Genomic DNA, 27,124 nt, shown 5'->3' with positions numbered 1-27,124 from the left:
TTTTAAAGAGTATTTGTATGGTAGTGGGATGTCTAGTTCTTCTTATCATTTGAAGTTCTTCTTGATATTTTTATATATTAAAATAAATTGACTGCTATAAGAAAGATAATAATTTATAAAGTCTATTTAATTTCTGATGCTAAAAAAAAGTGAGCAGTTGTATAAGAAAAGTTTCACGCTAATAATGGATGATGGCAGTTTTTAGAAACTTGTTTTATAAAGAATATAATGATGATACCAGAACCTGATGAGTACTTTATTGTTTAGTTCAAAGCAGTTGTTCAATTTAAAATGTTCAGCCTTGACCTATGATCATTATTTTTAAAAATAATAGATTGCATGAACAGTTTTGCATTTTGACAGGGAAAAATTGTCATTTGACAAAAATAAATTAGTTCATAAATCATATGTCAATTTGTTAATGAATTGTTGAATAAAGTATAACGTATTTTTCTTACAATTTTCAGTAAGAATAAAACTTGAACCCAGTCAGCCACTTCTGCTCAATCTAGTTTCTTTTGTTTTATAGACTATAAAGACAAAATCTGTTTACTTATTTTAAACTGATTTAATATACATGTAAAAATTGTAGGAGTTGCTCCTATTCATATTTTAATTGGCATGCTTTTAAGGAAACCTTTACATTTCTTACTTTCTTCCTGATTCAGTGGGTAAGTGATTGCTTCCTTGAGAGTTGTGGTGGGGGGAAACAGTTTTCCCCCTGAAGTTATAAAATGGTAAAACCCCAGGGGGTGGTGACCCTTGAAGTTTTGAGGTTTTACCCAATGAGCGCTTCTGCAAAATATAAACGTATCACAAGCAGAACGGAAGAGAAGGTAGTTGTAGTTGTGGTAGAAGAAGTAACCATGTTCTGAAGCCACGAGCTGAAGGGGCAAGAGCCCCTCTGGGGGGGGCCACGGCCCCCCAACCCCTGGCTGGGGTCATAGAAACTCAGAAACAGTGTTAAACTGGACTGAGGTCTGTGACTGAGAAGCTAAAGAAGTTTTCTCCACCGTGAGTGAGCAGAGACAGAGCAGCAGCAGAAGCAGCATCCAGAGATTGTGGCTAAGAGCCAAGAGATAACTGAAGAAGCAGCAACAAACATGCAGCCAAGGAAGACACGGAGTTGTCTGAGAGAGCCGAGAGAGAGCCAGTAGCAGAGAGAGAGAACTAAGCTCAAACAGAGACAGAGTCGGGGTAAGAAACTGAACCAAAAACCCCAAACTCCTTTTGTGACCTTTCCTAAGTGGAAAGGGTGGACTCCTACTGAATGGAAGTCCTAAAACTGCAGCAGCACTGCAGAGAGGAGCTAAAAAGCTCGGAGAAGGAATGCAGAGAGGGTGACCTTGGCCCCCCCCGCTGCTTGAGACAGAGCACAGAGCTCTGCAAAGGGGACTTGAATCTCCTGAAGATACAGACCGTCATGAAGACCCCTGTGCTTCGTGGTTTGACGTGGTGACGCGACCGTTGTCTGGGTGAACGCAGCCCATGGAAGATAAGACCCTCGCTTGAAGACGAGTGGCCGAGGGGCTTGGATACCCCCTCGTGTGTACTGGCAGAGATCCAGCTACAGCTGCTGCATGAGAAGAAGAAAACCTGCTGCCTTAGAGACATTGCTACTCTGAGAGTGGAAAGGGATCTTTTCCTTCTTCCCTCCTGGACTTTTATTTGGAGGGGAGAAGAGATTTGATCCATTGTAAATACTTACGTCATGGTAGAGATAGCTAAGATTCTATATAATGTATTGTAGTTTTTATTTGTACAGTCATTGTAATATATATTTCCTTTCCCCCATTTGAGTCTCGTATGGTGTCTGGAAAACCCATCTCACACTGGGATGAGATGTGGGAGGGGGTTTGGACTAGGGAATTGGATTTTGGAGCTCTCAAACCATGACAGAAGGAAAATTACTCGGATGTTGCAGTTCAATCTTGCAATACTCTCAGCTGCAATTCAACATCTTTAATTACTTGTCAACATGTACACATGAATGCACACAAGGACACACAAAAACTTAAACCCTAAAGAGATTCAAGCTTAATTGTCTATTATTCAGTAGAGAAGTGTTATCTCTTTCCAATACACTTCTGGGATTTAAAAAATGTTTGTTCTGAATTGGCATGTAAGAAAGAACATTAAAGGTTGTACTGAGTTGACCTTGCTGTCTGCCAGATGCCCACCAGCCACTCCATCACTCCCCTTCAAGAACAGGACAATAAGAGAAAATAAGATGGAAAAACTCCTGGGTTAAGATAAGTCCAGGAGATCACTTACCAAATAACTTTCTTGGTTTCAACTGGGATAGAATTAATAAGCTCTGTTCCAGCCTAAGCCAGGACATAATCACAGGCAAAAATGACTCAATTTCGGGAAAATTATTTTAATTAATTGCCAATTAAAAAGAGAGCAGGATGGTGAGAAATAAAGACATGAACTAAAACATCTTCTCTCCATCCCTACCATTTTCTTCTCAGGCTCAACTTCATTTATCTCTCTACCTTCCCCTTCCATGAGCAGCACAGAGGAGATGGGGAATGTGGAGTTGTGGTTAGTGCCTACGTCTCTGCTGCTTCTTTTTGCTTACACTTTTCCCTAGTCCAACCTGTCCTCCATGGGCTTCAGTAACTTCAGGCAATATCCATCTGATCTTGTGTGACTAGAGAGGGCATAGATGCTCTAGCATAGTTCTCCATGGGATGCAGGTGAATCTCTGCTATGTTGCCTGGAGCACCTTGTCCTTCTCTGGTGTTGGTGTTCACAGGTCTGTTTTTCACACTTTTTTCCTCAGTTCTTGTGCAGCATTTTACCCCTTCTTAAATATGTTTTCGTAGTGACGCCACCAATTTTGTTGATGGACTCAGGTGCATTCTGCAGTGGGTCCACTGGAGTTGGCTGGAACTGTCTCTGTCCAGCACAGGGCAACTCCTGGCCTCTCCTCACAGAGCCCTCACCACTACTGAAACCTTGACACCTGCACCCAATGCATGCATGAAATCTGCACATTACAGAGCTTCAGTTTAACTCACTGCCTACATATTAATTGATTTCTTGAATCACAAGATTTTCATATCCTTCCTAAATCTCTAGCTATTCCATCAGTGATATATTGCTTAACTCTGAATGTACTTATCAGTTACATGTTACATTTCTGAATACTTTCAAACTTTTGGATTAATTAAAGAACTAGTTCAGCAAGGTAATTGAACTTCACCTTGCCAGTTTTAATTTGACACTTTTCAATTTGATTAATCATTGTGAGTGTGTATCAAGTGAATGACTTGGTTGCCATCATGAGTGATTGTGTGATGAAATCCACCAGAATTCTTTTGGAGCTTATTTGATCCTCATTTGAGTTAGCTACTATTGTTTCTGGACTTTTTAGCCTTGGACATTCTTGGAACTTGCTGTTAGGACATTGTCTGTTCTGCTCAAAGCTCAGAAAGGCATGGTTGCATGGGTAGGTGCATAGAATAAGGATGTGAGAAAAGGCCACAGCATTGAAAATCTGATAAGAAATTAGTTTTTCTCTGGCAGTTAATACAGCAGTCAGAAATATATAATCATGGAAATATTGTTGATGTTATCCATCAGGTTAGATATAAGACTCTCATATCTTCAGAAACTTAAATTCATATTTAGGATGCAAATAGTGTTCTTTTACTCTAAGAAACATTCAGGTGAACTAATTTTTTTTTTTAAATGTGAGAATTCTTTTTTTTTTTTTATTCTTCGATCTAGCCAAGAAATAAAAGTTTAAGAAGTAACTCAGAAACCCCACCCTAAATGTATACTGGAAAATAAGGAAAGTAGTGTGCCTTTGTGTGAATGTGGAATCATAGAATCATCATATTCCTTCGGGTCCTATTGCTGCTCACCACAGAGAAGAGATCAGTGCCTGCCCCTCTTCCCCTCAGGAGGAAGTTGTAACTGCAATGAGGTCTCCCCTCAGTCTCCTCTTCTCCAGGCTGAACAGACCAAGCGACCTCAGTTGCTCCTCAGGCGGCTTCCCCTCAAGGCCACCTTTGGACACTCTCAGCTTTATATTTTTGTTATATTGTGGCACCCAAACTGCACGTAGTACTTGAGGTGAGGCCACACCAGTGCAGAGTGGGACAATCACCTCCTTCAACTGGCTAGCAATTCAGTGCTTGATGCACTTTGTACATCTGCTTGATGTAGAAATGATCTTGTAAGATCTGTATAAAAAATAAATAATGATAGTACTAACAAAGGTTTATAGCATTTTTTTTTATGTGGGAATAAGTTTACTTTCACTGCTGTGATGATAGAGTAAAAGTCATTATGAGTTCTACAGTGAAATTTATCTTTCACCATCAGTTTAGCAGATTGACATATTAAACATCATGCTTCTCAACTTTGGCAACCTCTATATTTCCTTAGTTTTGTCCTCTGAGATTTGATTTTTTTCCCATCCTCTCTGCTAGCGGTTCTAGAGACACCTTATTGCGGCCTTTCAGTACTTAAGGGAGGCTTATAGGAAAAATAGACAGACTTTTTAGTAGGGCCTGTAGTGATAGGACAAAGGTTAATGGTTTTAAACTAAAAGATGGTAGATTCAGGCTAGATATAATGAAGAAATATTTTACAGTGAGGGTCGTGAAACAGTGGACCAGGTTTCCCAGGGAGGTGGTAGATGCCCCATCCTTGGAGTTATTCAAGGTCAGGTTGGATGGGGCTCTGAGCAGCCGCATCTGGTTGAATATGTCTCTGCTTATTGCAGGGGACTTGGACTTAAAGGTGCCTCACAACCCAAAGCTTTCTATGCTCCATGATTATATTTAAATTAAGGGTTGTGAAAAAGAACTGTCTCTCTACAGAGGTTAGGTCTTTTAAAACAAGCCTGAATACTGGTATCATATTCTTTGGACCTGTTCCTTTGCTGGGAGAACAGTGCTTTCTGACTTTAGTGTGTGTCATCAGAGTAAGCATGTTAGAATTGCAAGGTCCTCTCTCCTGTGGTATTTGTGTGTGGTCGCTTAGGTCTGTTACTTAGATCAGGCGATGGAGGCTGACAGAGCATGTCTCATGGACAGTTAAGGATTGTCCCTGACTGCCCAGAGAGGCTAGGCCATCTCACTGCTTGTAGATTTAATTGTATAAATCCCTGAACAACCTGGACTGACCTCACACCTGCCCCTCCTTTGTTTGAGCAAGAGGTTGGAATAGACACCTCCCGAGGTCCCTTCCAACCAGATTTATTCCGTTATCTTGTGCTGTGGAATGAATATTTTTGGATATCCAAGCAATCTTTTTACAGTAACTTACATGTATTTTTCATATTTTCAATACGAAAAATTTCCTATTTATTTTTTTGGGAAGATTAATGCAATTTTGGTAAACTGCATGGGAAAACAATAACAGGAGTGAAAAAAAATCTCCTTTCACTTGTGGCATTCATGCTACTTTACACTGGATACTGATAGAGTAAAAGATGCTAAAACTGTTAGAGCTGCATCTCAAGCATTAGGCTGTGGAATTTGATATAGAAATCAAACAGCATGAGATATGCTTCAAACTGAATGACCAGTATGCCTTTATGTGTGAAATATGAACTATCCAGTTTCCAAGACGGAGCAGAAGCATTGCTTAATATGTTCCGGATCACTTTAAAGGTGCATGGTGTTATTCAAAAGCAAAATATACGTAGTTAGCAGTGGTACATAACTTTATGTTTTAAAATAAATTATTTAGTTACTCTTTCATATACTTAAAAGCACCAGTGAATTTAAATAATGTATTTAATGACATAGAAGACATTTTGTTTCATCAAAGATCTTGGTAGTGAAATATATAATTTAATTTTTGAAAGCATATTTCCTTGACTTTCCTAGCCTTTCTGTTGACTACCATTTATGGCTGACTACTACTGCTACTTTAATAGTTTGCAGAGCTTTTGAAACTTTCTGCTGGTAGATGCTCAGTTTACTCTTCAGAGATCAGAGAGGCTGTTGTGGTTTAACCCCAGCTGGCTAAAGTAAGCACCACACATCCATTCCCTCACTCCCCCATCAGGGAGAAGGGGAGGAGAAATAAAAGGGTAAAAGTATGAAAACTCATAGGTTGAGACGAAGACAAATTAACAGAGAAAGCAAAAGCTGCACATGCAAGCAAAAGAAAACAAGGAATTTACAGCTTCCCATGGGCAGGCGGTTGTTCAGCTACCTCCAGGAGAGCAGGGCCCCATCACAGGTAACAGTGACTTGGGAAGACAAAAGTCATCACTCCGAACATCTCCCCTTCCTTCATCTTCCCCAACTTTGTATAATGAGCGTGATGCCATATGGTACAGGACCTCCTTTTGGTCATTTGGGGTCAGCTATCCCAGCTGTGCCTCCTCCAAACTTCACATTCACCCCCATTCCCCTCACCAGTGTGACAGCACAGGAGGCAGCAAAGGCCTTGGCTCAGGGTAAACACTGCTCAGCAGTAATAAAAACATCCCTGCATTATCAGTGCTGTTTTCAGCACAAATACGAAACATATTAGTCACTGTGAAGAGAATTAACTCCACCTCAGTCAAAACCAGCACAGATACTTACATGTCTGATGAATTATTATGGAAGAGACATAGGCAAAAAAGACCACAGAACAGACTGAAGAGAAACAGATGCTAGATTTTACATTGCCATGTAAGAGGGCAGCTAAATATATGACAATCAAAATATGGGGTGTCAGATTGAATACACTGAGAATTCAAAATTCATACTTTGTTAAGTAATCACATCTTCTTTTTAATATCTCAGTATTCAAAATAAGAAAATGCCGTGAATTGTAGAAGTATGGGAATAGGGTCCTCAGAACCAAATATTTAATGAATATTAGACAAAGACAAAATTGTGTCTAGAAAAAAATACTGCAGAACCCTGTTATTTTGGTCAATTAGATGCTGATCATAACAAATACAGTAGCAAATTAAGTGAGAAGATCATGATTTTATCTTAGAAAATTCAAATAAGCAATGCCTTCTGCTGAGGATTTGTTGGGTTTTTTTTGTTTATTTGTTTGGGGTTTGTGTTTTTTTTTAATGAATTCATCAGCATGTGATCCAACAAAACCAAACACCAGGAGCACCTTACTAAGTTTAGGATGTTTTTATTTGCCAAGTATTAAAAACCAGATAAATAATAACAGCATAAATAGCAGATACAAAGTTAATGGACATTACAAATGAAACAATTGGTAGAAGGATTATAGTTACCTTAATGGGAGAAATCCCCTGGTGATGCAGCTTCATTTGTTTATGTACTGTGGATTTCAAGAATTCTATTCTCTGAGGTTTATCAATTTGCATATGTGTCACTGAAACCAAAATTTCATCATGGTAGGAAAAGAAAAATTACATTGATATTAGAAAAACAAAAAAATATAATTAGAAATATTTCCTGTAAACAGCTAACTATGGAATAACATTTCTGTTGTCTTCAGAAAGTTTGGCTTTATCTGTGGAGAAGATTCTCAATGAATGTATCAAAAAGTTCATTTTATATACTTTTATTTTATATTTGGCATTTTTCTTATTATGCATATTCTTTTTCAGAATCCATCTTCTCCTTATGACATTAAGAATAAACAGTTCTTTGGAGATCAGACTAAAAGTGAGAATGGATGGGCTTTGACACTTTAGTTTTACAGTCAAAGTTATGATTGGTTGACATGTTATGTTTTGCATTTTACATTTCTGCATTATTTTATATAAATTATGGACAAACATTTCTTACACTTTTCAGATTAGACTACAACTCTTCCTGCTGTAAAATTTCTACTAGCTAATCAAAAGTTTATTGTGATGAAGTGAAAGACTACTATTCACTTAAAATCTCTTTGTATACTATCCAATCCAAGCTAAAATCTTCTAGAGGAACTGTATTTTCTTTGGAAATCACTAACACACTTCAGAAAAGCCAGAATTTTATGGACTTGAAAAAAAAGAAACTAACAGCAAAACAAAGAGCTGTTAAAATACCTTTTTAAAAGCTACATATTTAAAGGAGTTATCAATGCTTTGTCAAGCAGCAAATATCTAAGATCCACAGATAGTGAGGAAATGCAGTCATCTTATTTACCACATCACAATCTCAAGTAAACTGTTAATCTAGGAGCACTTTGGTATTACTAATTGAGATTGCTTTCCATAATTTTAACTTTTTATGAAAAGATTGCTCTATTTTGATCCAGCAGCTGGGCACTGGTCTTTCCTTAAGGCCTGATGAGTTTAAAGTCCAGCATGCAGGTAACTTTCACTTGATATATGGTTTATCTCAAGAATCAAGGTAAAAGTAGAAAACAAATGATAGATCAAACTTCAGAAATTTCCAGTCAGGACTCTAAAAGCTTGGAAACCACAAATCTAAGATGATTTGTCATTTTAAAATGATTAAAAAAAGAGTGAAAGAAATTTTAATGGAAATATCGTAATTACTCTTGGAGTCATAATCTTTTAAAATAAAAAAGGAAAACAGATCAACTATAGGTGCCTTTTTTTTGTGAATCTACAGCACGTAACAGAGTATAGTAACTCACAGGAGGAAGAGACAGAGTGACACACTGTAAATTACATGTTTGAAAGAAAATAATGATGTCATTTTCAATAATTTACAAAACAAAAAAATGTTGCTACAGATTTTCATATAGATGCAAACATATCAATATTTGAATTAATGGGGTCAGAATATTAATAAATTCTTGTATCCATAAGACAGTGTTTTGTTTCAGACTCCATTTGACTTCTTCCATTACTGAAAAAAATGAATAAGGATGGAGTCAGAGAATACATATGACAGAGAATCCTTCAAAACTAGTCTCTCACCTGAAAACAGACATCCTTTAGTCACTTTATTTATACATCAGGAAATTTTCTGCACTTGCATCCTGAGTAGTGAGAGACATCTGAGGAATCAAATAAAGTCTGTCTTATTTTCTCAAGAATTCTTAACAAATAAAAATATAACAGTGAATATAACAGTTATTATTACTAATCTGCTTCCAATATTGCTAACACTCATGCTCAAAGTAATTATTTAAAAAAAAAATCCCATTGAAAATACAGTTAAAATTGTACAGAATCTTCCAAGAATCTACTTTCTCTGGTGGTATTCTCATGCTTCTGATGTCCTTTTGGATCCTCAGCTGCTTTGGTTTTCCTCGGGAGGATAAAGTGACACCACAGGGTAGTTATGCCAAACAACCTGTAGGAGTAATTCTTTGCCGAAAAGTATGATGGTGATGATGGAGATTTTCTTCCCTGCAGTCTTGGGTCTACTTGGAGTAATTTAATGACATATCTCATATGACCTTTTCTCTGGCTCCAAGATAATCCAGATTTCTATTCTCCATTCTTGTACTTAAAGGTGATTAGAAAAACATTGCCAGATTCACGTTACTGAAACTACTTTACAAAGCATCATAATGTAACATGCAAATAATATCTAAATTCTGAATGTATGCTGTGTCTCCAAATGGCATGTCATCTTTATTTTCACCATATTTAAATACTGGAGTTTTAGAATTTCTATAGACAAGTTTTTCAGGATGAACATCTGATCTTTCTACCATAGAAAAGTTAATAAATAAAAATATCTCTCAACTTTTTCCTGTACTCCCAGAACTGTCTGTAGTCTTGGACACACATAATGTGTCCATTTGTTGTGGGTGTTAGGTGCCTGACAAGCTTGTAAGACACTAGCAAGAACAAAGTAAACATAGTTATTAGTATGCAGTGTATTCATTTACAAATTTTTATCTCTCTTCTGTGTTTCATGATACTTTGTAGCTGAACTGCATCACCTCAATCAAATACTCAAGTAGAATGTCACAATTCAAAATTATTTTTTTAAAGAATTGAGACAGAAGGAATTGTGTTTTCTTCTCAGACTTCTGTTGACATTGTCTTTTAGCTCCCATGGTTTCTAGCTACATGAGCCAGTATCAATTACTTATAGGATCTCTTTATGAGGTCAGGGAACACTAAATGAGCCAATTCCCAAATCAAAATGGGAACGAAGATTAGGACCAGGTGAATGAAAATCCCACCCAAAAATAGAAGAAGAAAGTCCATCTGTCCTAGTATAAATTTCTTCTGCCAAAGTAGTAGGCTATAAAGGAATGATTGAAGAGGGTAACATAAGATGTAGGCACGTCTAGAATCCCTAAGGGATCAATCCTTCCTGGCCTCCATCTTTCCAAAAGTACATGGATCTCATGTTGGTCTAATGTCATATCTACCAACTCTGTGCTGATGTTTCAAGTACCTCAGAGTGTCTAAAACTGCAATAGACAGTCCCCTGTATAAATCCATTAGATATTTTAAATTTTAAAAAAGTTGATACAAATGGAATGAAATATACAAAGAGAAAGTAAGATGGAAAATTGCTGTAGATAAAAAAACCTTCAGCTTCGATGGGAAATTTAAATTTTAAACATGTTTGATATGCAGATGATACCAGTTTAAGGAGATGACTTCCTGTTTTGCATGTGTTCCACCTTTTTTTTACTTGTATGGGGTACTCAGACATTTAGTTATGACTCCCTTGAAGAAGTGGCAATCAGGCCTATGCACATACATTATCCTACTGGTATTTTGTTGCTTATCTGACATATCTGTGCTGCAGTTATGATGTGCTTGCTATGTTTCATTTTAAAGAGCAGTGGAAACTATTCTAGCTAACATTGTAGAATTTAACATACAAATGAGACTTAAGCTCTGAGGTCAATGCCTTGTACCCAATGAATATTACTCAAGTATTATTTCAGTTGTCTGAGTGAATTCCATTACATTCCTTTCTGAAAATCTTTGGTGTTTTACTGAGTGATATTTGCATGTGATTTTTTTTCTTAATTAAAAATTTTGATGAATTTGGAATCTACTAAGCCAGGAGTAAAACCTCTGCAGTTCTTCCTATCAGTTTAAATGTAGCAACCAAATTAAGGAAACAAGCTGATCCTAAGTGCAGCATAATGATGGTTATAAAAGGCCCACCCATGAAAGCTAAATGGTATCAAATGGCTCTTATAATGGTCTGTTTTTCATGAGGAGCTGTAATGTTTGCTGTGTTAGTAATATATGTGTTCAGTTTAAAAATCCCCTACCCATCTAAGCTGTGCATACGTACCACTCATAAACTTAAATACTTGGGGATAACTATGTATTTATTTTCTGCTGGATATGTGTTTATATCCACAAGTCTTTAAAAGTATTGAGTAGCTAAATAGATACCAGGAAGATCTACTGTGTGATGCAAGTTAAAGTTTTATTGAAATTATTGGTTTTGGTTTACATTAGATCAACTTGTTTTGAAGTGTTGATACTTACCAATGGATTAATGTATTTTTTGGTTAATGACCAAGCTGCTGGGAAAATTGCATTGATACTGACTTATCAAAGAATTATGTATATGCCTCTTTGGGCGTCGTGATCATTTGATTACTTTGTTTTACTGTTAGAAAAAGAAATCTCATAATCAAATAAAAAATACATTTCCATAATCCTAAATATTCTGTAAATAATTCTGCACCTTTTCATATTAACATAAATTCTTTAATCTAGTCTTGGTTTAGTGACATTATTCATAAGATTGCCAATGATAAAACAAGGAGTAGGTTTCTAGATACACACACTGATGACTTGCTACATATAAAATATGTATATATACTTCTTTAGGGGCCATTGTTTCTTTTGTTCATTGTTTTAAATTTTCTGGTTATGTGATGTGAGTACTATTATAATTTGGCTTTCATACCTGTCATGACTGTAACCAATGACATACATTGGCTATTGTATTGTGGTGGAGTTGTCATGTTTTGACTTGGTTTTTTTCCAAAGATTGCTTAAGAAAAAACATCTATAGAATACCATTAATTTAGAATATCAAGGACTACAGGTAGATAGGCATCAAAGAACAATAAAAAACTTTTTAGGATCCCCACAGCAAATACGTCTCATGGTAAATTACCGGTACACTACATAGAACTCATCTAAAGGTATCTTAAATCTAAAAATAAATAAAACATTAAATAAATGTTAATACTGCAATTACAATTTTTTTTAGCAAATAATTTCCTGACCTTTTGAATTCTGGGCTTCTCATCACTCTATGTCCTTCACACTGATGAGATTAGAAATACTGATAATGGCAGGACATAACTCATCAGTTAATTTGCAATTTCAGAACAAGACTGAGACTGAATTTCAGTACAAGCAGCAGCAAATGTATTAAACCACCAGTAAACAGCATTGGTGTTTGTAATATTCTATCAAGCAAAATTAAATATATATGCCATTTATTCCAATAAAAATATCAGAGTTTACATTTTTTTAAGAGTCCTCAGACCAACCCAGGTAACTATTTATATAGTTGTATTTAAAAAAAACAAAACACACCAAAACAACATCAACCTAAAAAACACCAACAAAACAAACTAAATCAATCCCCCAAATCCTAAATAAACAAAAGACCACAGAGAATTTGTTCTAAGAATGGAAAGGGAAAATGTAAATCTTGAGCAACCTGGACTAACTGACTTTAAGCCCACTTTGAACAGTAGGTTGAACTACTTGAGCTCCACAGGTCCCTTCTGATCTAAATTTTTCTGTAATTCTAAATTCAAAGTAAAAAGTACAATAAGGGATCATCTACAAACACATGAAAATAATTTTATGTCAATCATTAATAAAATAAGTCATCCTAATCTGCTACACAGTTTTCCACACGTGGCTAACTGGTCTCTAAGGATATCTCTGGATTTCACTGGTGAGTATATACAGCTAAATTCCTCAGCTCGTTCTTTAGGCAATTTCGACAGGTAAATACTGTGGGCTTTGTTAGTCTAGTATAACCTGATGAGGTTATTCTCCTAGAATTGAGGAAATTAAGTGTTAGCACATGTACATCAAATGAAAAGAATGTGTAGAAGTGAGTATCAGCAGAGCATATCAGCAGTGCTGAGTACACAAAGACTTTCCTTGCATCTGTGTCTCAAACATAGTGGTTTTAATAGAATAAAACAAAACCAAACATACAAACAACACCAAAACCACAAACTCTAACAACACTGTAATTCCTTGCAAGAGAGCTTTGCTTATGAATGTGTGATTTCATGATGATGTTCCTTGCATTTCCTCTTGAAATCAGAAATTTCTTTTCTGAGACTAAAGTGCATAATTTAAATAATATTAAATTCCCTCATTAAAGTGGATCATGATCCCCTTTCTTTCATCATATTACGGTGTAAAAGTTCAGCCCCTACAAATTTTAACAGAGACCTGTGTAAAATATGCGCTGCAATACAATTTTGAACATAACTCTAAGGAGTGTAAATTGTCTGGTGGTTTGTGATTTGCTTGGTTGTTTTTTCTTTCATCTACTGATAATCTGAACCATTTTTAAAGTTCAGTTTCTATATCTTACTGTCATCTGTATTAAATATATTTTTCTCAAACTGATGTACCTTACCTGGTTCAGTGTCCATGAAAGACAGTCAAATTTAACATGAATGCCTCAATTATCATATAAAAATCATTTTTTCAAGTAATATAAACTATATATTTTAAGCCAGTTGTCCTTTTGATGATTAAATATTGTTTGAAAGCAACCTGTCACACACATTTATTTTTTTTTCAGGCAATTAACCATGAGTTGCGCTTTTTTGTTTCTTAGGTTAACAGGATTTCATCTTCCTCCACCTGTGACAAGTACAAAATCTGTATTTTCACTTCGCTTGACAAGTGACTTTGCAGTTAGTGCTCATGGGTTTAAAGTTTACTATGAAGGTAAGACATTCTTAACAAAATATTCTGTTTTTTTTTTCTTTCTGAGCTCTATACATAACAAAACAAAACATCCCACAAAAATTTATACAAATACACATTTATAATCTTATCCAAGTTGCAATATTTGCTTTTCATGCAATCATTCAGATGCATAGATTCACATCTGAAACTAAAATATTTAAAACTCTACCATATATAGTGCCATACAGACACAAAATATTTTATTACTTTACCTTTAAAAATGGCAAATTATTTAAGTTCTGAAAAACTTAACCATAATCTATCTGGTCCTTCTAACAAAAGCTTATTCAAATTGACATCAACACATTGCTAGTTACGCTCGAATTTCTCTAGATAGTGGAATTTATATCTGCAAGTTTCATGGACGGATTCCTTCTCATATGTTGACACAGGGAAAATGCTGACTCAGTTCTCTGAACTGACACAAAGCTACTTCCCTATGGGAATTTTCACAATTGTCTGCAGTTTTCACACAAACATTAAGTAAATGAGCTGGAATATGTATTCCTGAAGTCCAGAAGTTCCAGAAGTTCATAGTATTGTATGTATGTTGCAGGAAGGATCTTGTTTGTAATCAAGCTCACTTGAGTAGTGTTTCAAGAGTTGTTTATATCGTGCATTCCCTTTTTTAGATCTATTTCTTGGTACTGCGACTCTGAACTCTAACTTGTGTTTATAGGATATAGAAAGGAATTGTTGTTTTTCTCTTTTCCTTTGCTATTGTTCTTTGTGGTTTGTTTTTTTTTTTGATTTTGCATTTTTTTTCCTCATCTTTTTTTTTTAAGACACTTGATGTAAAGACACTTGCTCTTTCTGCTTCTGGTGAGTGTCTCCATCATCAAGACAGTAGCTATAATAAACTGCCTGGAGAAGTTCTGAGGCTGTTGTTGTTCCCTGTTTGGTCCTATCTGCAACAGAAACTAATCTCTGAGAAAGTAACTAGCACTATCTTCTTTTTCTGGCTTGCACAAAAACAAGAGGTAATCTAAAAAATAGAAATTCAGGCTATGTGTAACTGGTTTTGGCTAGTTTGTAGCTACTCAGCAGTCTATTAATTTTTCAAGTATTCGGTAACTTTGTTCAGCAGCAACGTTATTAAAAAGTGTTCTATTAAAATGTATCTATGCAATTCCTATGGTTTTTCAACTATGCAAAATGTATCTCTCATGCATGTTGAGTTCACTATATATGGTATCAGCTGTTGTTCTTATAAACTGTTTGCCAAAAGATTTTGCACTACTAATGCTAACAGACAACATAGTATGCATCTCAGTTATGACAAAATAATTAAATCTAAAATGGAAGATGAACAATAGACCAGTTCGCGCATAAGACTGACTCCTCACATAGTTCTTTTCTAGGTTAAAATAACATGCTGAGTAATAGAACTCAAGCTCCTAAATCGATGTCAAGTCTAGGGAAATTTTACCTTCAATCACAGAAATCAGCATTTTAGAACAAAATATAAACTTGTTTCCTTGAACTTGATATTAATCTTTTTTGAAAATGGAGGTTTTATTTTGTGAAATTAAGAATTTGAAGAAGTTATACTAGATCCCAGAGTTTTAATTCAATGATCCTTCCACAGCCAGATCTACTGTTTTAAGACCTGCATCAAGGCAACTTCATTCAGCCAGAGAATTTTTCTGTAAATACCCATTTTTCTGACTTCCTGTGAAGCTACCTGTCTTTATACCCAGACAGCAAAGAAATGAAAGCTCATTACATTACATTCATTTCATGTATCCTTCCTTGACGTGAGAGAAAAGATGTATTTAAATGAGAATCACATCAGGGCAATTTCCATTTCTTATCTTGTATTCTTTCTGAATGTGTATAACCCTGCAATCAACATTTTAAGTTCTGGTTCTTCCTAGTATCCAATTTTCAAAAATTTTGATTGCCCAGTAGCTCCTTCTTAGCTTCCTGATGAAACATCTGCATACTTAGTACCCCTAAATATCAGACCACATAATTTCATGCTTCATTATGGATTTGTAATTTGAAATTTAAGACAGAAATAATTAGCAACCTGTCATTGCAATAAAGCAAAATGATAGAGGTGGAATGAGAGGATAGAGTGAGCAGTAGAGGGATTAGACCCAGTTATGATTTGAAAGAGAGGGAATATACATTTCATAATCAGAGATAATTTAAAACACTTTGCTTTGAAATGCTTGGAAATAGAAAACATAGGTAGATGGTTATATGGGATGCATTACTGTTCACTATTAAAAAAAAAACCTAAAAACAAAGCCTGCAAACATCTCTTTCTCTAACTTTTTATGCTCTTGACAAATTTGCAGTTGAGCTAAAAGTTGACAAGAAACTCCAGAGTACCTGACAGAATCTGTAGGAAATATGAATATGTGATGAATTTTCTTGATCATAACACAGTGGAGCATAGTCATTTTCTAATCTCCTGAGAATAAAAATGTGTATGAAAAGATATAAAATTGTATCATTAATAGAAAGACTATGCTGATCCACCATATGGGAGCCATTGCAACTGCATTTAGTCAAACCAAGTGCACAGGAGACCACAGAAATGCCCACTCTAGCTTGCTAACATCAGTATCATAAGCCTTAGTCTTTACTTTGTGTCCCACCGTCCATGTCTCCCCTCCTTCCTTTTCTCCTCACCCTCTTTCTTTCCTCAATATCAAGTGGCATATTTGAGTTATCTTTGGTACACTATGCACATACTTCTTTATGTTCAGTTTCTTTATTATTTGGAAAAGAACACATCTGATAAATATACCTCTCTATCTAGCACAATACCCTTGGAGAAAAATGATTTCATGAGAGAAAACTGGAACAAATTACCCAAAAGAAATAGACTTCACTTACAGTGAGAACAGAAAAGGAAAAACTGGAGCTACAATAATTACCAGCAATAATTTATGATTTTATTTCTGTCTAGTGACACAGCATTGCTGGTTGGGGTGAGAAATGGGGAAGTTCTAAGTTTCTGATCCTGTGCCTGATTTTTTCAGGAGAGGTTTCTGGAACTTTTTTTTTTTTTAGTATCTTTCAGGTTCTGTGCAACATGTGTAGGTATTAATGTATGGAGGAGAAATGCTATACTTAATCACCTATTTGAAAATTTAGGCTAAGTGACAGTGCAGCTGTGTCCTTTTTATTTTATTTCTGATGAGATTATTTGGTTTCGAAATAGAAGAATTTGATGCACTTTTCCATTTCCTGTTGTCCTAAGATACATAAGCAGCTTTATTCATTGAGAGTACAGGAGGGGAAATACAGCTGCTAAGAAAGAAAGCAGCATAGCAGCTTGGCCCATACAGCAGGAGGCTTCAGTGGACCTAGCCCTGCTTTGAACAGTGCTTCTTTTGTTCTTACTGTGTTATTTTACAGCTACTAAACAGGTAGCTGACATTACTAAAATCATTGACTCCATTAAGAAATTTACTGCTAGAATTTATGATAACCTTTATTCAAGATAAATATGATAGACATGTTTGTGCTATCCTAGTGGTCATGGTAAAGAAAAGAAGAATTTAATATATAGGTTATCCTTATAGTGAAAACTCTGAATGTCCTGGAGGTTAATTGAAATTATTGATAATAGTTGTATGAAATGTAACTTTTTCTGGTTTGTACTGCTGCACATCATTTTAAAGCTGAATTGTAAAACTGAATTTTTAGACACTCTATGAATAATGAAATGGTCTTCATGTTTGTAGTGGACTGTTGCTATGGAATTTAGCAATTCTGCTGAAATGTTTTTAAGAGGGCTTTGAGAACAATTTTAAAAATTTCAAGGAAGATCATGTCTTTATGGATAATGGGAGATGAGGGAAGGAAAGAAGGTAGCAGATGGTGTTTATTAACAGAACAGGATTTCCATCTAGTGACTTCTAAGGACCTATCATGCATTTCTTCCAGCAATATAAAGAAAAATTGGTAGCTGATGTACAGGATTATTGAAGCATGTAGATCAGAAATACTAGTAGGACTTAAATGTGCCAGGATGTGGATGCTAAAAATAATTTTGGCAGTTGGTATAGAGCTAGAGAATGAACAAACAGAATAACCTATTTTTAGCTCTCCTCCATATCAGAATTCAGAAATGTGGCTACACATAATCTAAAGCTTGGATTTAGGTAAGGTTCATGAAGTACTAGATGTATTAAGCTAATAATATCACTTCTAACTTAGTATAAAATTTAAAAGAATACTAATGAATTATTGTTTAGTGTTGGGGTGCTTTCTACAAAAGTCCACTGAAGAATTGTTTGCCAGTTTGGAGTTGTAAAAGCCACAGACTTTAAGCTGTAAAGTCATCAGGCTTACTACCTGACAATATTATAGGCTCTTTTTGTTGCTGCTGTTTAGGTTTTGCCATAACTGTTGTGGGTATGGCTGCCCTCTGTCATTGCACTGTTTCAGCAACCCCTTAATAAAAATGGAATCAACTTGAATTTGCCTAAAATTTTGGAAAGGGAGGGGAAAGGAAGGAAAATTTAAACAGAGAATGATTAAATTACATAAACAGATAATTTCTAATGGAAACTCCTGTTTTGACAACCAAACTTATTAAATCTAACAAGAAAACATGCTAAATATAAGGCAATCTGTATTCTCTATTTTTGCTTCCATTCAACCTGTTGGATAACAAGAAGAAAATAAAGCTGCTGGAGTTTCTATCTTTTGTCTGAATGTATGAATATCTGCCACACTGTCTACAAAGTCCCATAAAATTATCTAACATATCCTTCTGATCTTGGAATACTAGCTTGGATGGAAAACATCCCACTATGCCTGTTCATGGACTTGCATCTACTCTCCACAGCACATGATACGGTGATAAAATTACTGTATATTCAGGAAAACAGAAAACATGAAAGGTACTTATCAGACTTTGACTTCATTGTACCATTCTTCAAGGTAGTCATTAATGTGGTAGATAGTTCTGAACTCCCTTTTTATAGGGAAGGTAAAGTTAACAATTTGCAATATTTAAAAATTAATTTAGCAAATGAAGGGAAGTTATAAAAGCATAAAAAAGTTTACAGAAAGATTAAATAAATATTTAAGCTATAAGACATGATGCTAGGTCATGTTTTAAAGTGATTTTTTATAATGATGTGTTTGCAATGTAACTCAGATAAGAGACATAAAGTTGTACAAATTTTGTGTTATGATAAACAATAGCAGGATATTGCCCTGAGTTTGATCCTATTATTAGTACTTCAGCATCAATCCAGACAAGAACAAGCAAAACAAGAAGTCTATTAAATTTTTTGAAATATCTCAGGTATTTTATGTGGAAAAACTATACATCAATATTCTTTCCCATGTATTATACAGAGATGAATAGCCACATGATATCTTCCTAGACAGTGTTTTCTTAAAATCATAAGTAACTTTTCCAAAATACACTCTGTCACTTAATAGTGTCACTAAATGAAATAGATACTAGCTGGGAAAATATGTTTTTTTTCTTTCAGTTCACCCAGTGTTACCTGAGTGTCACAATATGTTATTACCTCAGGACTATCATGCTAATCCTAGTACCAGGTGTACCTGTAAAGCTGTAGTACAGAAGACAATCACCCTTTATGAAATCAATACTAGGTTGCCTTGTCACTTCTACCTATATTACCTATATATTATATTGGTACCACCATTCCTGTATAGATCCAGAGGGAGTAAAGAAAAGTAACCCTGTGGATTTAATCTGTTAAATTTTTATAGCATTTCACACCATTTTCTTGATACTGAAAACACTAATTTGGATTTGACTAAAGAATAACTCCTGGAAACAAATTTAGCTCTTGACAATATCAAGCTTTAGGAAAACTTTCTTTGATTACACAGATCACACTGTCTCACTTAGAAGTAAGACTTTTTAATTCTGATTTTGGAACTTCCAGCCACTGGCTTTTGTTCTGCTTTTATCTAATAAATTACAGAGCCCTTAGTATTAGCATCTCTAGTTCTTATGCAGGTTCTTAAGTATTGCAATAAAATCACACGCTTCAGAGTACTCTCTCTCTTTAATATGGGCTTTTTAAGTCTTAACATAAAGCAATTTGTTCCAAATACTGAATTATTTTGTGCCATTTTTCTTCATTTTCATAATTTTGTGAGTGTTGTGTGAAAAAGGGCTCTGGTCAGTACACTCATCCGGCTGAGCCCTGCACATGATCACTACTCGTCCTATCTTCTTGATAAATGGGGTTTTTTTAACTCTCAGAGCAATCTTGCTCTCTGTCCTGGGAGGGGCGGGGGTTAAAAGCCTGAGTGCCACTGGAGTAAGGGTTACTGGAGCCAGCCTGGGGGTGTAGGTGACCCTGGCCTGTGGTATCAGCTGCTGGAAAGAGTGGGGTCTCAGTGCCATCTACTGGAGTGGGTGGGGGTCTCATCTGCCGCCAATGGGGTGGGAATGATATGAATCCCAAAGAACAGCTGTCGGGAGGATACAGCATGAGTGAAGCAAGTGAGGGGCTCAACACCAGCCCTTGGAACAGATCATGTGACAGGTTCTGAGATCCTGTGACAGATACTGAGGCAGTGTCAGGGCAATTGTATGTGTCACTCACCAGCATACTTCCAGGTGGATCTGGGATGAGGTATCAGGTGGGCTGAGAGTCTATGCTGGACAAGCGTGTCAGTACTTCATGTTTGCTAGTGGGCATCAAACTGGACCAGCCAGTGAACAGGGGACCCATGGGGCCAGTAAAAGGGCCTGGGGTTTGGGCAGGGGTGCCAGGCAGACAGAATGTACATATGCTTGTGAACTCAGGTTCACAAGCTGTGTGTGCACCTTCATGAGTGGCCTACTGTGTCTGCCAGACAAAGAGGGGACTTGGCTTCCAGTGCTCAAGTTGAGGTGGATGCTGTTGAAGGCAGAGCCTGGCCTGTGCCAGTCTGTAGCCTGTTGTGTCAGTGTCTTGTATGTGTCTATGTGTTTCTCTGCGATGCTTGCTCAGCTGTGTAACAGGTTAAATCTACAAATGAAAAAGCAGCAAGGAGGTCCATTGGCTTGAGTCAGACATCGCCAGGTCTCAAGATGGCCCAGAGTGGGGTCCTGTGACCAGGCAAGATAAATATCCAGGCCCCAGAGCTGCTGGATTCAGTGGCCACTTATAACATCCCTTCAGATCCTTTAATGTCATTTGAGTTCATCAAACATAATTGACCCTTGGTAAGTCTGTGCTGACTATTCCCAATTAGCTTAATCTTTCAGGTGATGGAAAATGGATTACAAAATTGTGCTCTTTAGGCTACTTTAGGCTACTTATGGAACTGAGGGAAGGGTTACTAGTTTATAGTGCCTGTGGTGATCCCTCTTCCTTTCATTAGGACAAGTGTATCACTAGTCTGTCTAATCATGAAGGACTACCACTGATTGCTATAACTTTCCATGGGTTACTGGCAGCAGCTTTTCAGTCGTGATGGGACAGCTCTTCTGGTACCCTTGGGTGAATCTATGAATGTCAATATATTCAACTTCTCAATGTAAACCGAGAACTGACTACCTCTCTCCTTCCCAACTGGACTGATACATTCCTTGTGAAGAATGATACACATAAGGCATAGAGTTCTTTGGCCTTTTCCATGCTGTATATTGTTGTCTGTTCCACTCACTTTTCCCTGCCTATTTTTTGCTGCTAGCATACTTGTAGAATCACTTTGTATAATCCACAACACCCCTCACTTGTAGGAATGCCCCTTGTACTTTGACCTTCTTTATTTTGTCCCTAAGTACTAAAGCCCCGCTTCTATACGCCTTTCTTGTTGTCTATCCTTTTTTTTTTTTCCAATTTTTTTGGTCGGTTCTTCTTTGCATTCTAGTTCATTAAGAATCTCCCATGTTAACCTCATGAGTCATTTGCCAAAGTTCACTTCCCCTTAAAATAGTTGGGATGTCATTTAAAAAAATCAGCCATCTCTGCCTGCCCTTCCTCCTCATAATTGCTTCCCAGGAGACTCTGCTTAAAAATTCCCCAAATAAATCCAAATATGATGTCTTAAAGTCTAGTGTCCTAATTTTAGTACTTACTTCTCAGCCTTCCTTCTAAACCTGAGCTCAATTTTCTTCTCTTCTGCTTTATTGTTAGGTCCCTGTCCCTTGATAGGACTATTTTTAAAGGATCTCCTTTGAGTTAAAGCAGTCCAGTTGCAGTTATGTTCTTCTTTGCCTTGGTCAGGTAGTTTAATTTCTTCCCAGCAGCCCTACTTCATCTTCAGATGAGGTACTATGATTAAGAAGGCCAAACCCTTGAAGGCAACTCTGCAACTAGGCATTGGTCTGCTGAACGCACCAGAAGGATTGAAAGGGATACAACACCATCAGGGATCACATGCCCCTCATTCTTCTCCTCAGAATCCCATACCAATTTTTGATCTGCTTAAGGTTTCCTTTGGCCATGTTATACCCCTCACATGGGTGAATAGCATGAAGTATCAGTCGTGAAGCTGAACAAACAGCAATTGCTCTGTGAAATTATGTGTCTGGGCTCCAGGAAAGAAGTACCTGGTCCAAGATTAGAAGCCTGGTTGCAGGCTGGGAACTGTATCATGCTGGAGGGAGTGTCTAACCACTAGTACCTCTCAAAGGGCATGTGGATGAGTCTCAGTATGGGTGGCTGTGTCACATTATTATCAGTATGCAAAGTAAGTTAAAGATTGCTTTTGCTGCCGAATATTTGTCATCCTATTTTTGAGAGAATACATGATAAAATCATCTAGATAGACTTCTCCTTCCCTTCCCAGTCCTTTCATTTAAAAAATAACGTATAATTTTTAGGAAAAAAACCTCATAGACGTGCTTGATTATAGACTTAGTGTTTTATTCTATCATAATTAGCAGTTAGACTTTAGTGGTTATCTGTTCAGTGCTAAATTTTCTTTGATAAATCTTAAAAAATAAATAAATAAAAAGGTTGATTGATTAGAGAGCCACAGAATATGCATAATTTCCTGCCAGCTGAAATGAATGGAAATATATTTATTTGTTTTAGCATCTTCAAAAAAGTCATTCTTTGAAAGTTGAAAACCAATTACTAAACTATCATTTCTTCTGCCTTGAGAAATGCTTAATTATTAGAAAAACAAGATGTCTCTCCCTTAGTTGGTAAAAATCTGCTTACCACTTCAATGTTTTCTGTTTAATTTCTTTCTTTCAGAATAATGTTGTTAAATAAGCCATATTTGTCAGCTTATTGTACTGTAATTTGTCATTTTGATACATGCCTCATATTGAAGTTTAACTAAGATAGTGATTAATTTGAAATCTTAATTATATGACAGACTTCAGTTTTTTTCTTGTATTTTCAATGTCATTTTTCATTAAAAAACTAATTGAATACACACTACAAGTCTTGAAAGAAATTTCCCAAGAGATTCCAAGATTTTCTTGGTGAACTTATATTCTTCAGCTACTGGACTGTCATATTATTAAGATAAGTACAATACCCTGACAAAATCTAATTTAAGATTCACATTTTGATCCCATGTCTAGACAAGTAGTGATAACTGTAATCTAATGTAGCTGAAACAGTACTCTGCAGGAACTAGTATATACTGCTCATTAAAGTATCAAATTAAATGCAGCTCCATGTTTATAAGCAGTTACTTCCTTCATGCTTTTTCTAAGTTAGAGTTCAATGAAATTTTCAAATAGTAATACACAATAGCAGACTTTGAAATGTCTATACAGTTTATAAAAATGGAGTTGCTGAAAAGTGGCACTTACACCTCTAGAACTACATGGCTGAATCCTTCAATCTGCATTTGATATTTGATGGCATTTTTGCTTTGATATATGTTAGCTTTGATAGAACTTTTTTATCAATAATATCAAAATACACAGATCTGCAAGAACAGGTTCAGAATGCTCAGCATGCTACTTAAAAATTCTCCAAAAGTAAGTCAGTAAGAACTCTACAGATGGAAAGATTTATTCATGAAGAGAACATACATTTCAACAATAAAGTACTATAACCTAAGAAGAGACTCAATTTGTCATAAACAGATTTTCAAAGTTTACCAGTTTTTCACATGTATGTTAAATTCATATTTGGACACTTTAATCAGTAACAAGATAGTCATACTTATCTGGATACTCATGTTATCCAGAACAATACTGCTATAACCATTTAGGGATGATTATGATGGTGATTTTATTTTAACAGGAAGAGAAGAACAATTGCTTACTCAGCACTGAAAATCTCTTCCTATAAAAATAAAATAAAATTTGTTAAAATTGTATTTTGGAAGATATTTGCTTTTTTGATTAGTTCTTAGCAGAGAATTTCTCATTAGCCTATGAGGTCATACAGGAAAAACTTTGTAAATTTACACAGCTTTGAGAATGGATGGATAATAATGCTGTGAACTAAACAGTCAGTCAAGTGCCTTAAAATTTGAAAACAAAAAGTTAAAATAGTTGGAAGCAATTTATTATTAAATAAAAGTGAAATTATATATATATATGTAAATAAAATAATTAAGTAAAAGTTAATATTAATCTTCTGTCTGTTCTCCCTTGAATCTCTATCTGAATTATATAAAGAAAAAGCCATTCCTTTTTCAGGTGGTTGGCAGCAGGCCACTGAAATCTCATGGACCATAAGTAGCACGTTACAGCTAAAAATTATTTATCTAAGCTACTTATCTAAGATACATACTATAGATGTAGTTGGAAAAGTTGTCGCAGAATATTGGCACAAGTTTAAAACTTCTTTTTTAAATGCAGCTCTACATTAGATGTGCTTTAAAACTCCAAAGCTAACCTATTTTCTTTAAACAGAGACTCGTTCTAAGAAAAAATCATAATGAATTCTTGATTTTTGATGAATTTATTCATTCTTGATGAATTCTTGATACATTTTTTATGTAAAACACTAGAAAATTACATGCTTTAAAAACATCAGTTCAGTATGTAGGACATTTTTTAAAGAACTTTCTGAAAATATTAGCAATGAAGTAATTAAAAACATATGATTATCAGCTCAGGTTTTGGTACAGAATTCTTGTACCTTTTTTCCTTTGGTCTTCATTTTACATTCTGTAGTTTCCCTGCTATAAAAAAGCATCTGAAGTGTATATTGAGAAAATGAACAAACCTGATATCAGAAAGCAATCCTACTGTTTTCATATAAAAATATAGAAGATCGGGAGTCTTCCTGTTATATATTTATTGTGTGATTAAAGAAGAAAATAAAACATTAGGATCACAAAAGTTGGGGTTTTCTAATTGAATTTAGCATTTACATTGTCCTTCCCCTACTGTTCTGTCAGTATGCTTTTAAGCAATAAATGTTCTTAGTTCTTTTAGGACCAGATATCATTGTCACTTGTAGCATTCAATTCCCAGTCTCTCTAAAGGTGTAATCAACGCCGATGCACTTAGTGACAGTTGTATAGCTGATTTTGTGATGAAGATATGCACCCTATGGGAAGTGATTTGAAATCACAGGATAAGAAAATGCTACTAAACTATGGCATCTCAACGTGAACATGTGAGTCAGGGTCTGAACTGGCGATGCAGAAATGAAAGTCGATACTAAATGCTTATTCCTCTCAGCACCCTGTCTCTCTAGATTACTAGTTAATAGTAAGTAGAGAGATGACAAGAATAAGATGTTTATAGACAAGTATTGCTGTTAAATATCAACATGCTATGTCATCTTTAATTACAGTATAGCATTGCTCAATTCTGTACTTGTCATGAGCTCTTGTTGCAAGCAATAAGAATGTGTTATTCTGGGCATGAAGCACCTTCATTTGGAAAAACTTTCTGCTTAACACCCACAATTCTGTTACTGTCACACCTAAAATACATTCCAACTTCACATATTGGTGAGATGCAATGAAATACAGACTCTAGTCTAGTTCCAATTCCCCTGCTGTGGGCAGGGACACCTTCCACTGGACCAGGTTGCTCAGAGCTCCATCCAACCTGACCTTAAACACTCTCTGGGATGGTGCATACACAACTTCTCTGGTCAACCTGTTCCAGTGACTCACCACCCTCACAGCAAAGAATTTTTTACAGAATCACGGACTGTTCTGGGTTGGAAGGGACCCACAAGAATCATCGAGTCCAACTCTGAAGTGAATGGCCTGTATGGGGATTGAACCTGCAACCTTGGCGTTATTAGCGCCATGCTCCTTTTCGTAATATCTAATCTAAACCTACTTTTTTCAGTTTGAGTCACTGTATAGGGTCTTTTTCTATAGCCTTCTTTGTAATTTAAATGTATTTATTTATTTGTTATTCATAGGATACCTCTTAAAGTTCAGCATAAAAAAATATTCAATAAACCCAGGGAAAGTTGCTCAAAAGCAAGGATTTAATTGGACAAAAGAAATCAAAAGAAGAAATTATTGAAAGATCAAAATGGATAAAGGGACAGAAGCTAAGCATTGATGAAACAGATTTGATTACAACTGTTAAATTATATGAAGACTTATATAACACAGGAGTTCGTCACGTTTGTTTTGATAGACAACACATTTTAATTTTGACCAATTGACCAAAATAAAAAATTTCAGTATTAGAGTAATTGTCAGGGGGGTTACTATCAACTCGGTGAGATTAAGCCAGAACTAGAGAGCAGTAAAAGGCATTGAAAAAGGATTGGAAAGAAAATTATTTGAATTTGATCATTTAATATCCCTGTTGCTTTTGAGATACTACAGACTTGGTCTGATTCCTGTTGTCATGTTTCTTGCTCCCTCTCTGCTCACTGTAGCACTCACAAGGCTAGGTAGGGAGCCAGATCAGAGAATTAATATGGATGAAAAAAAATTTTGTTGCATCTGTATTGTTCCCTCATCCTTTTCTCTGGTCCAGTCTGCTGTGTGGCTCAAAAATGCTGAGCAACCCAAGAAACCAAGATCATGAATGAGATACATGCAACTGTTGGTGTGAGAAAACATTGCTCCATTGAAAACAGCCCATTTACCTTAATTTAAAACATTTATCATATCTGCATATTGATGCAGCATGTGTAATGCAGATTGACAATAGGAGATTATAAGTCTTCCAGCTGTAAATTGACTCACCACTTATCTGCATTTCAGTGCTTAATGCCTGCTGACAAATTTACTGGGTACACAAAACTGACTTTTGCTTAAAAGAAAATGCATCATGATATCTTAGATTCCTAAGATTGTTTTGGGTTGCAAAGGCTCCAAGGAGCAAGTTTGTCGTGTTTGGACTTGGGTCTTTCATAAAAAGGGTTATATAGTGTGCCTGTATATTCACTTGAATCCAGTTTGATCACTATACAGACTTGAAACGGTAGATTAAAAATGAGAAAAATAAAATCCCAAAGATTA

General features: G+C 35.8%; 1 protein-coding gene across 4 annotated transcripts in view; it reads left to right on the top strand.

The window, feature by feature from the left end:
* The window catches only part of CSMD3 (CUB and Sushi multiple domains 3), a 618,429-nt gene that overhangs the window by 92,046 nt on the left and 499,259 nt on the right, over positions 1–27,124 (top strand). For all 4 annotated transcript variants that reach the window (XM_017806514.1, XM_017806517.1, XM_017806516.1 and 1 more), the window contains exon 3: positions 13,674–13,786. In XM_017806514.1, the coding sequence (XP_017662003.1) occupies positions 13,674–13,786 (113 nt within the window). The remainder of the gene's footprint in view (positions 1–13,673; positions 13,787–27,124) is intronic.

This window comes from Lepidothrix coronata, unplaced genomic scaffold (genome assembly GCF_001604755.1).
Source record: "Lepidothrix coronata isolate B3197 unplaced genomic scaffold, Lepidothrix_coronata-1.0 Scaffold15, whole genome shotgun sequence".
NCBI lineage: Eukaryota > Metazoa > Chordata > Aves > Passeriformes > Pipridae > Lepidothrix > Lepidothrix coronata.
Note: the sequence above shows the minus strand (reverse complement) of the source record. Positions and strands in the feature narration are given on the sequence as shown.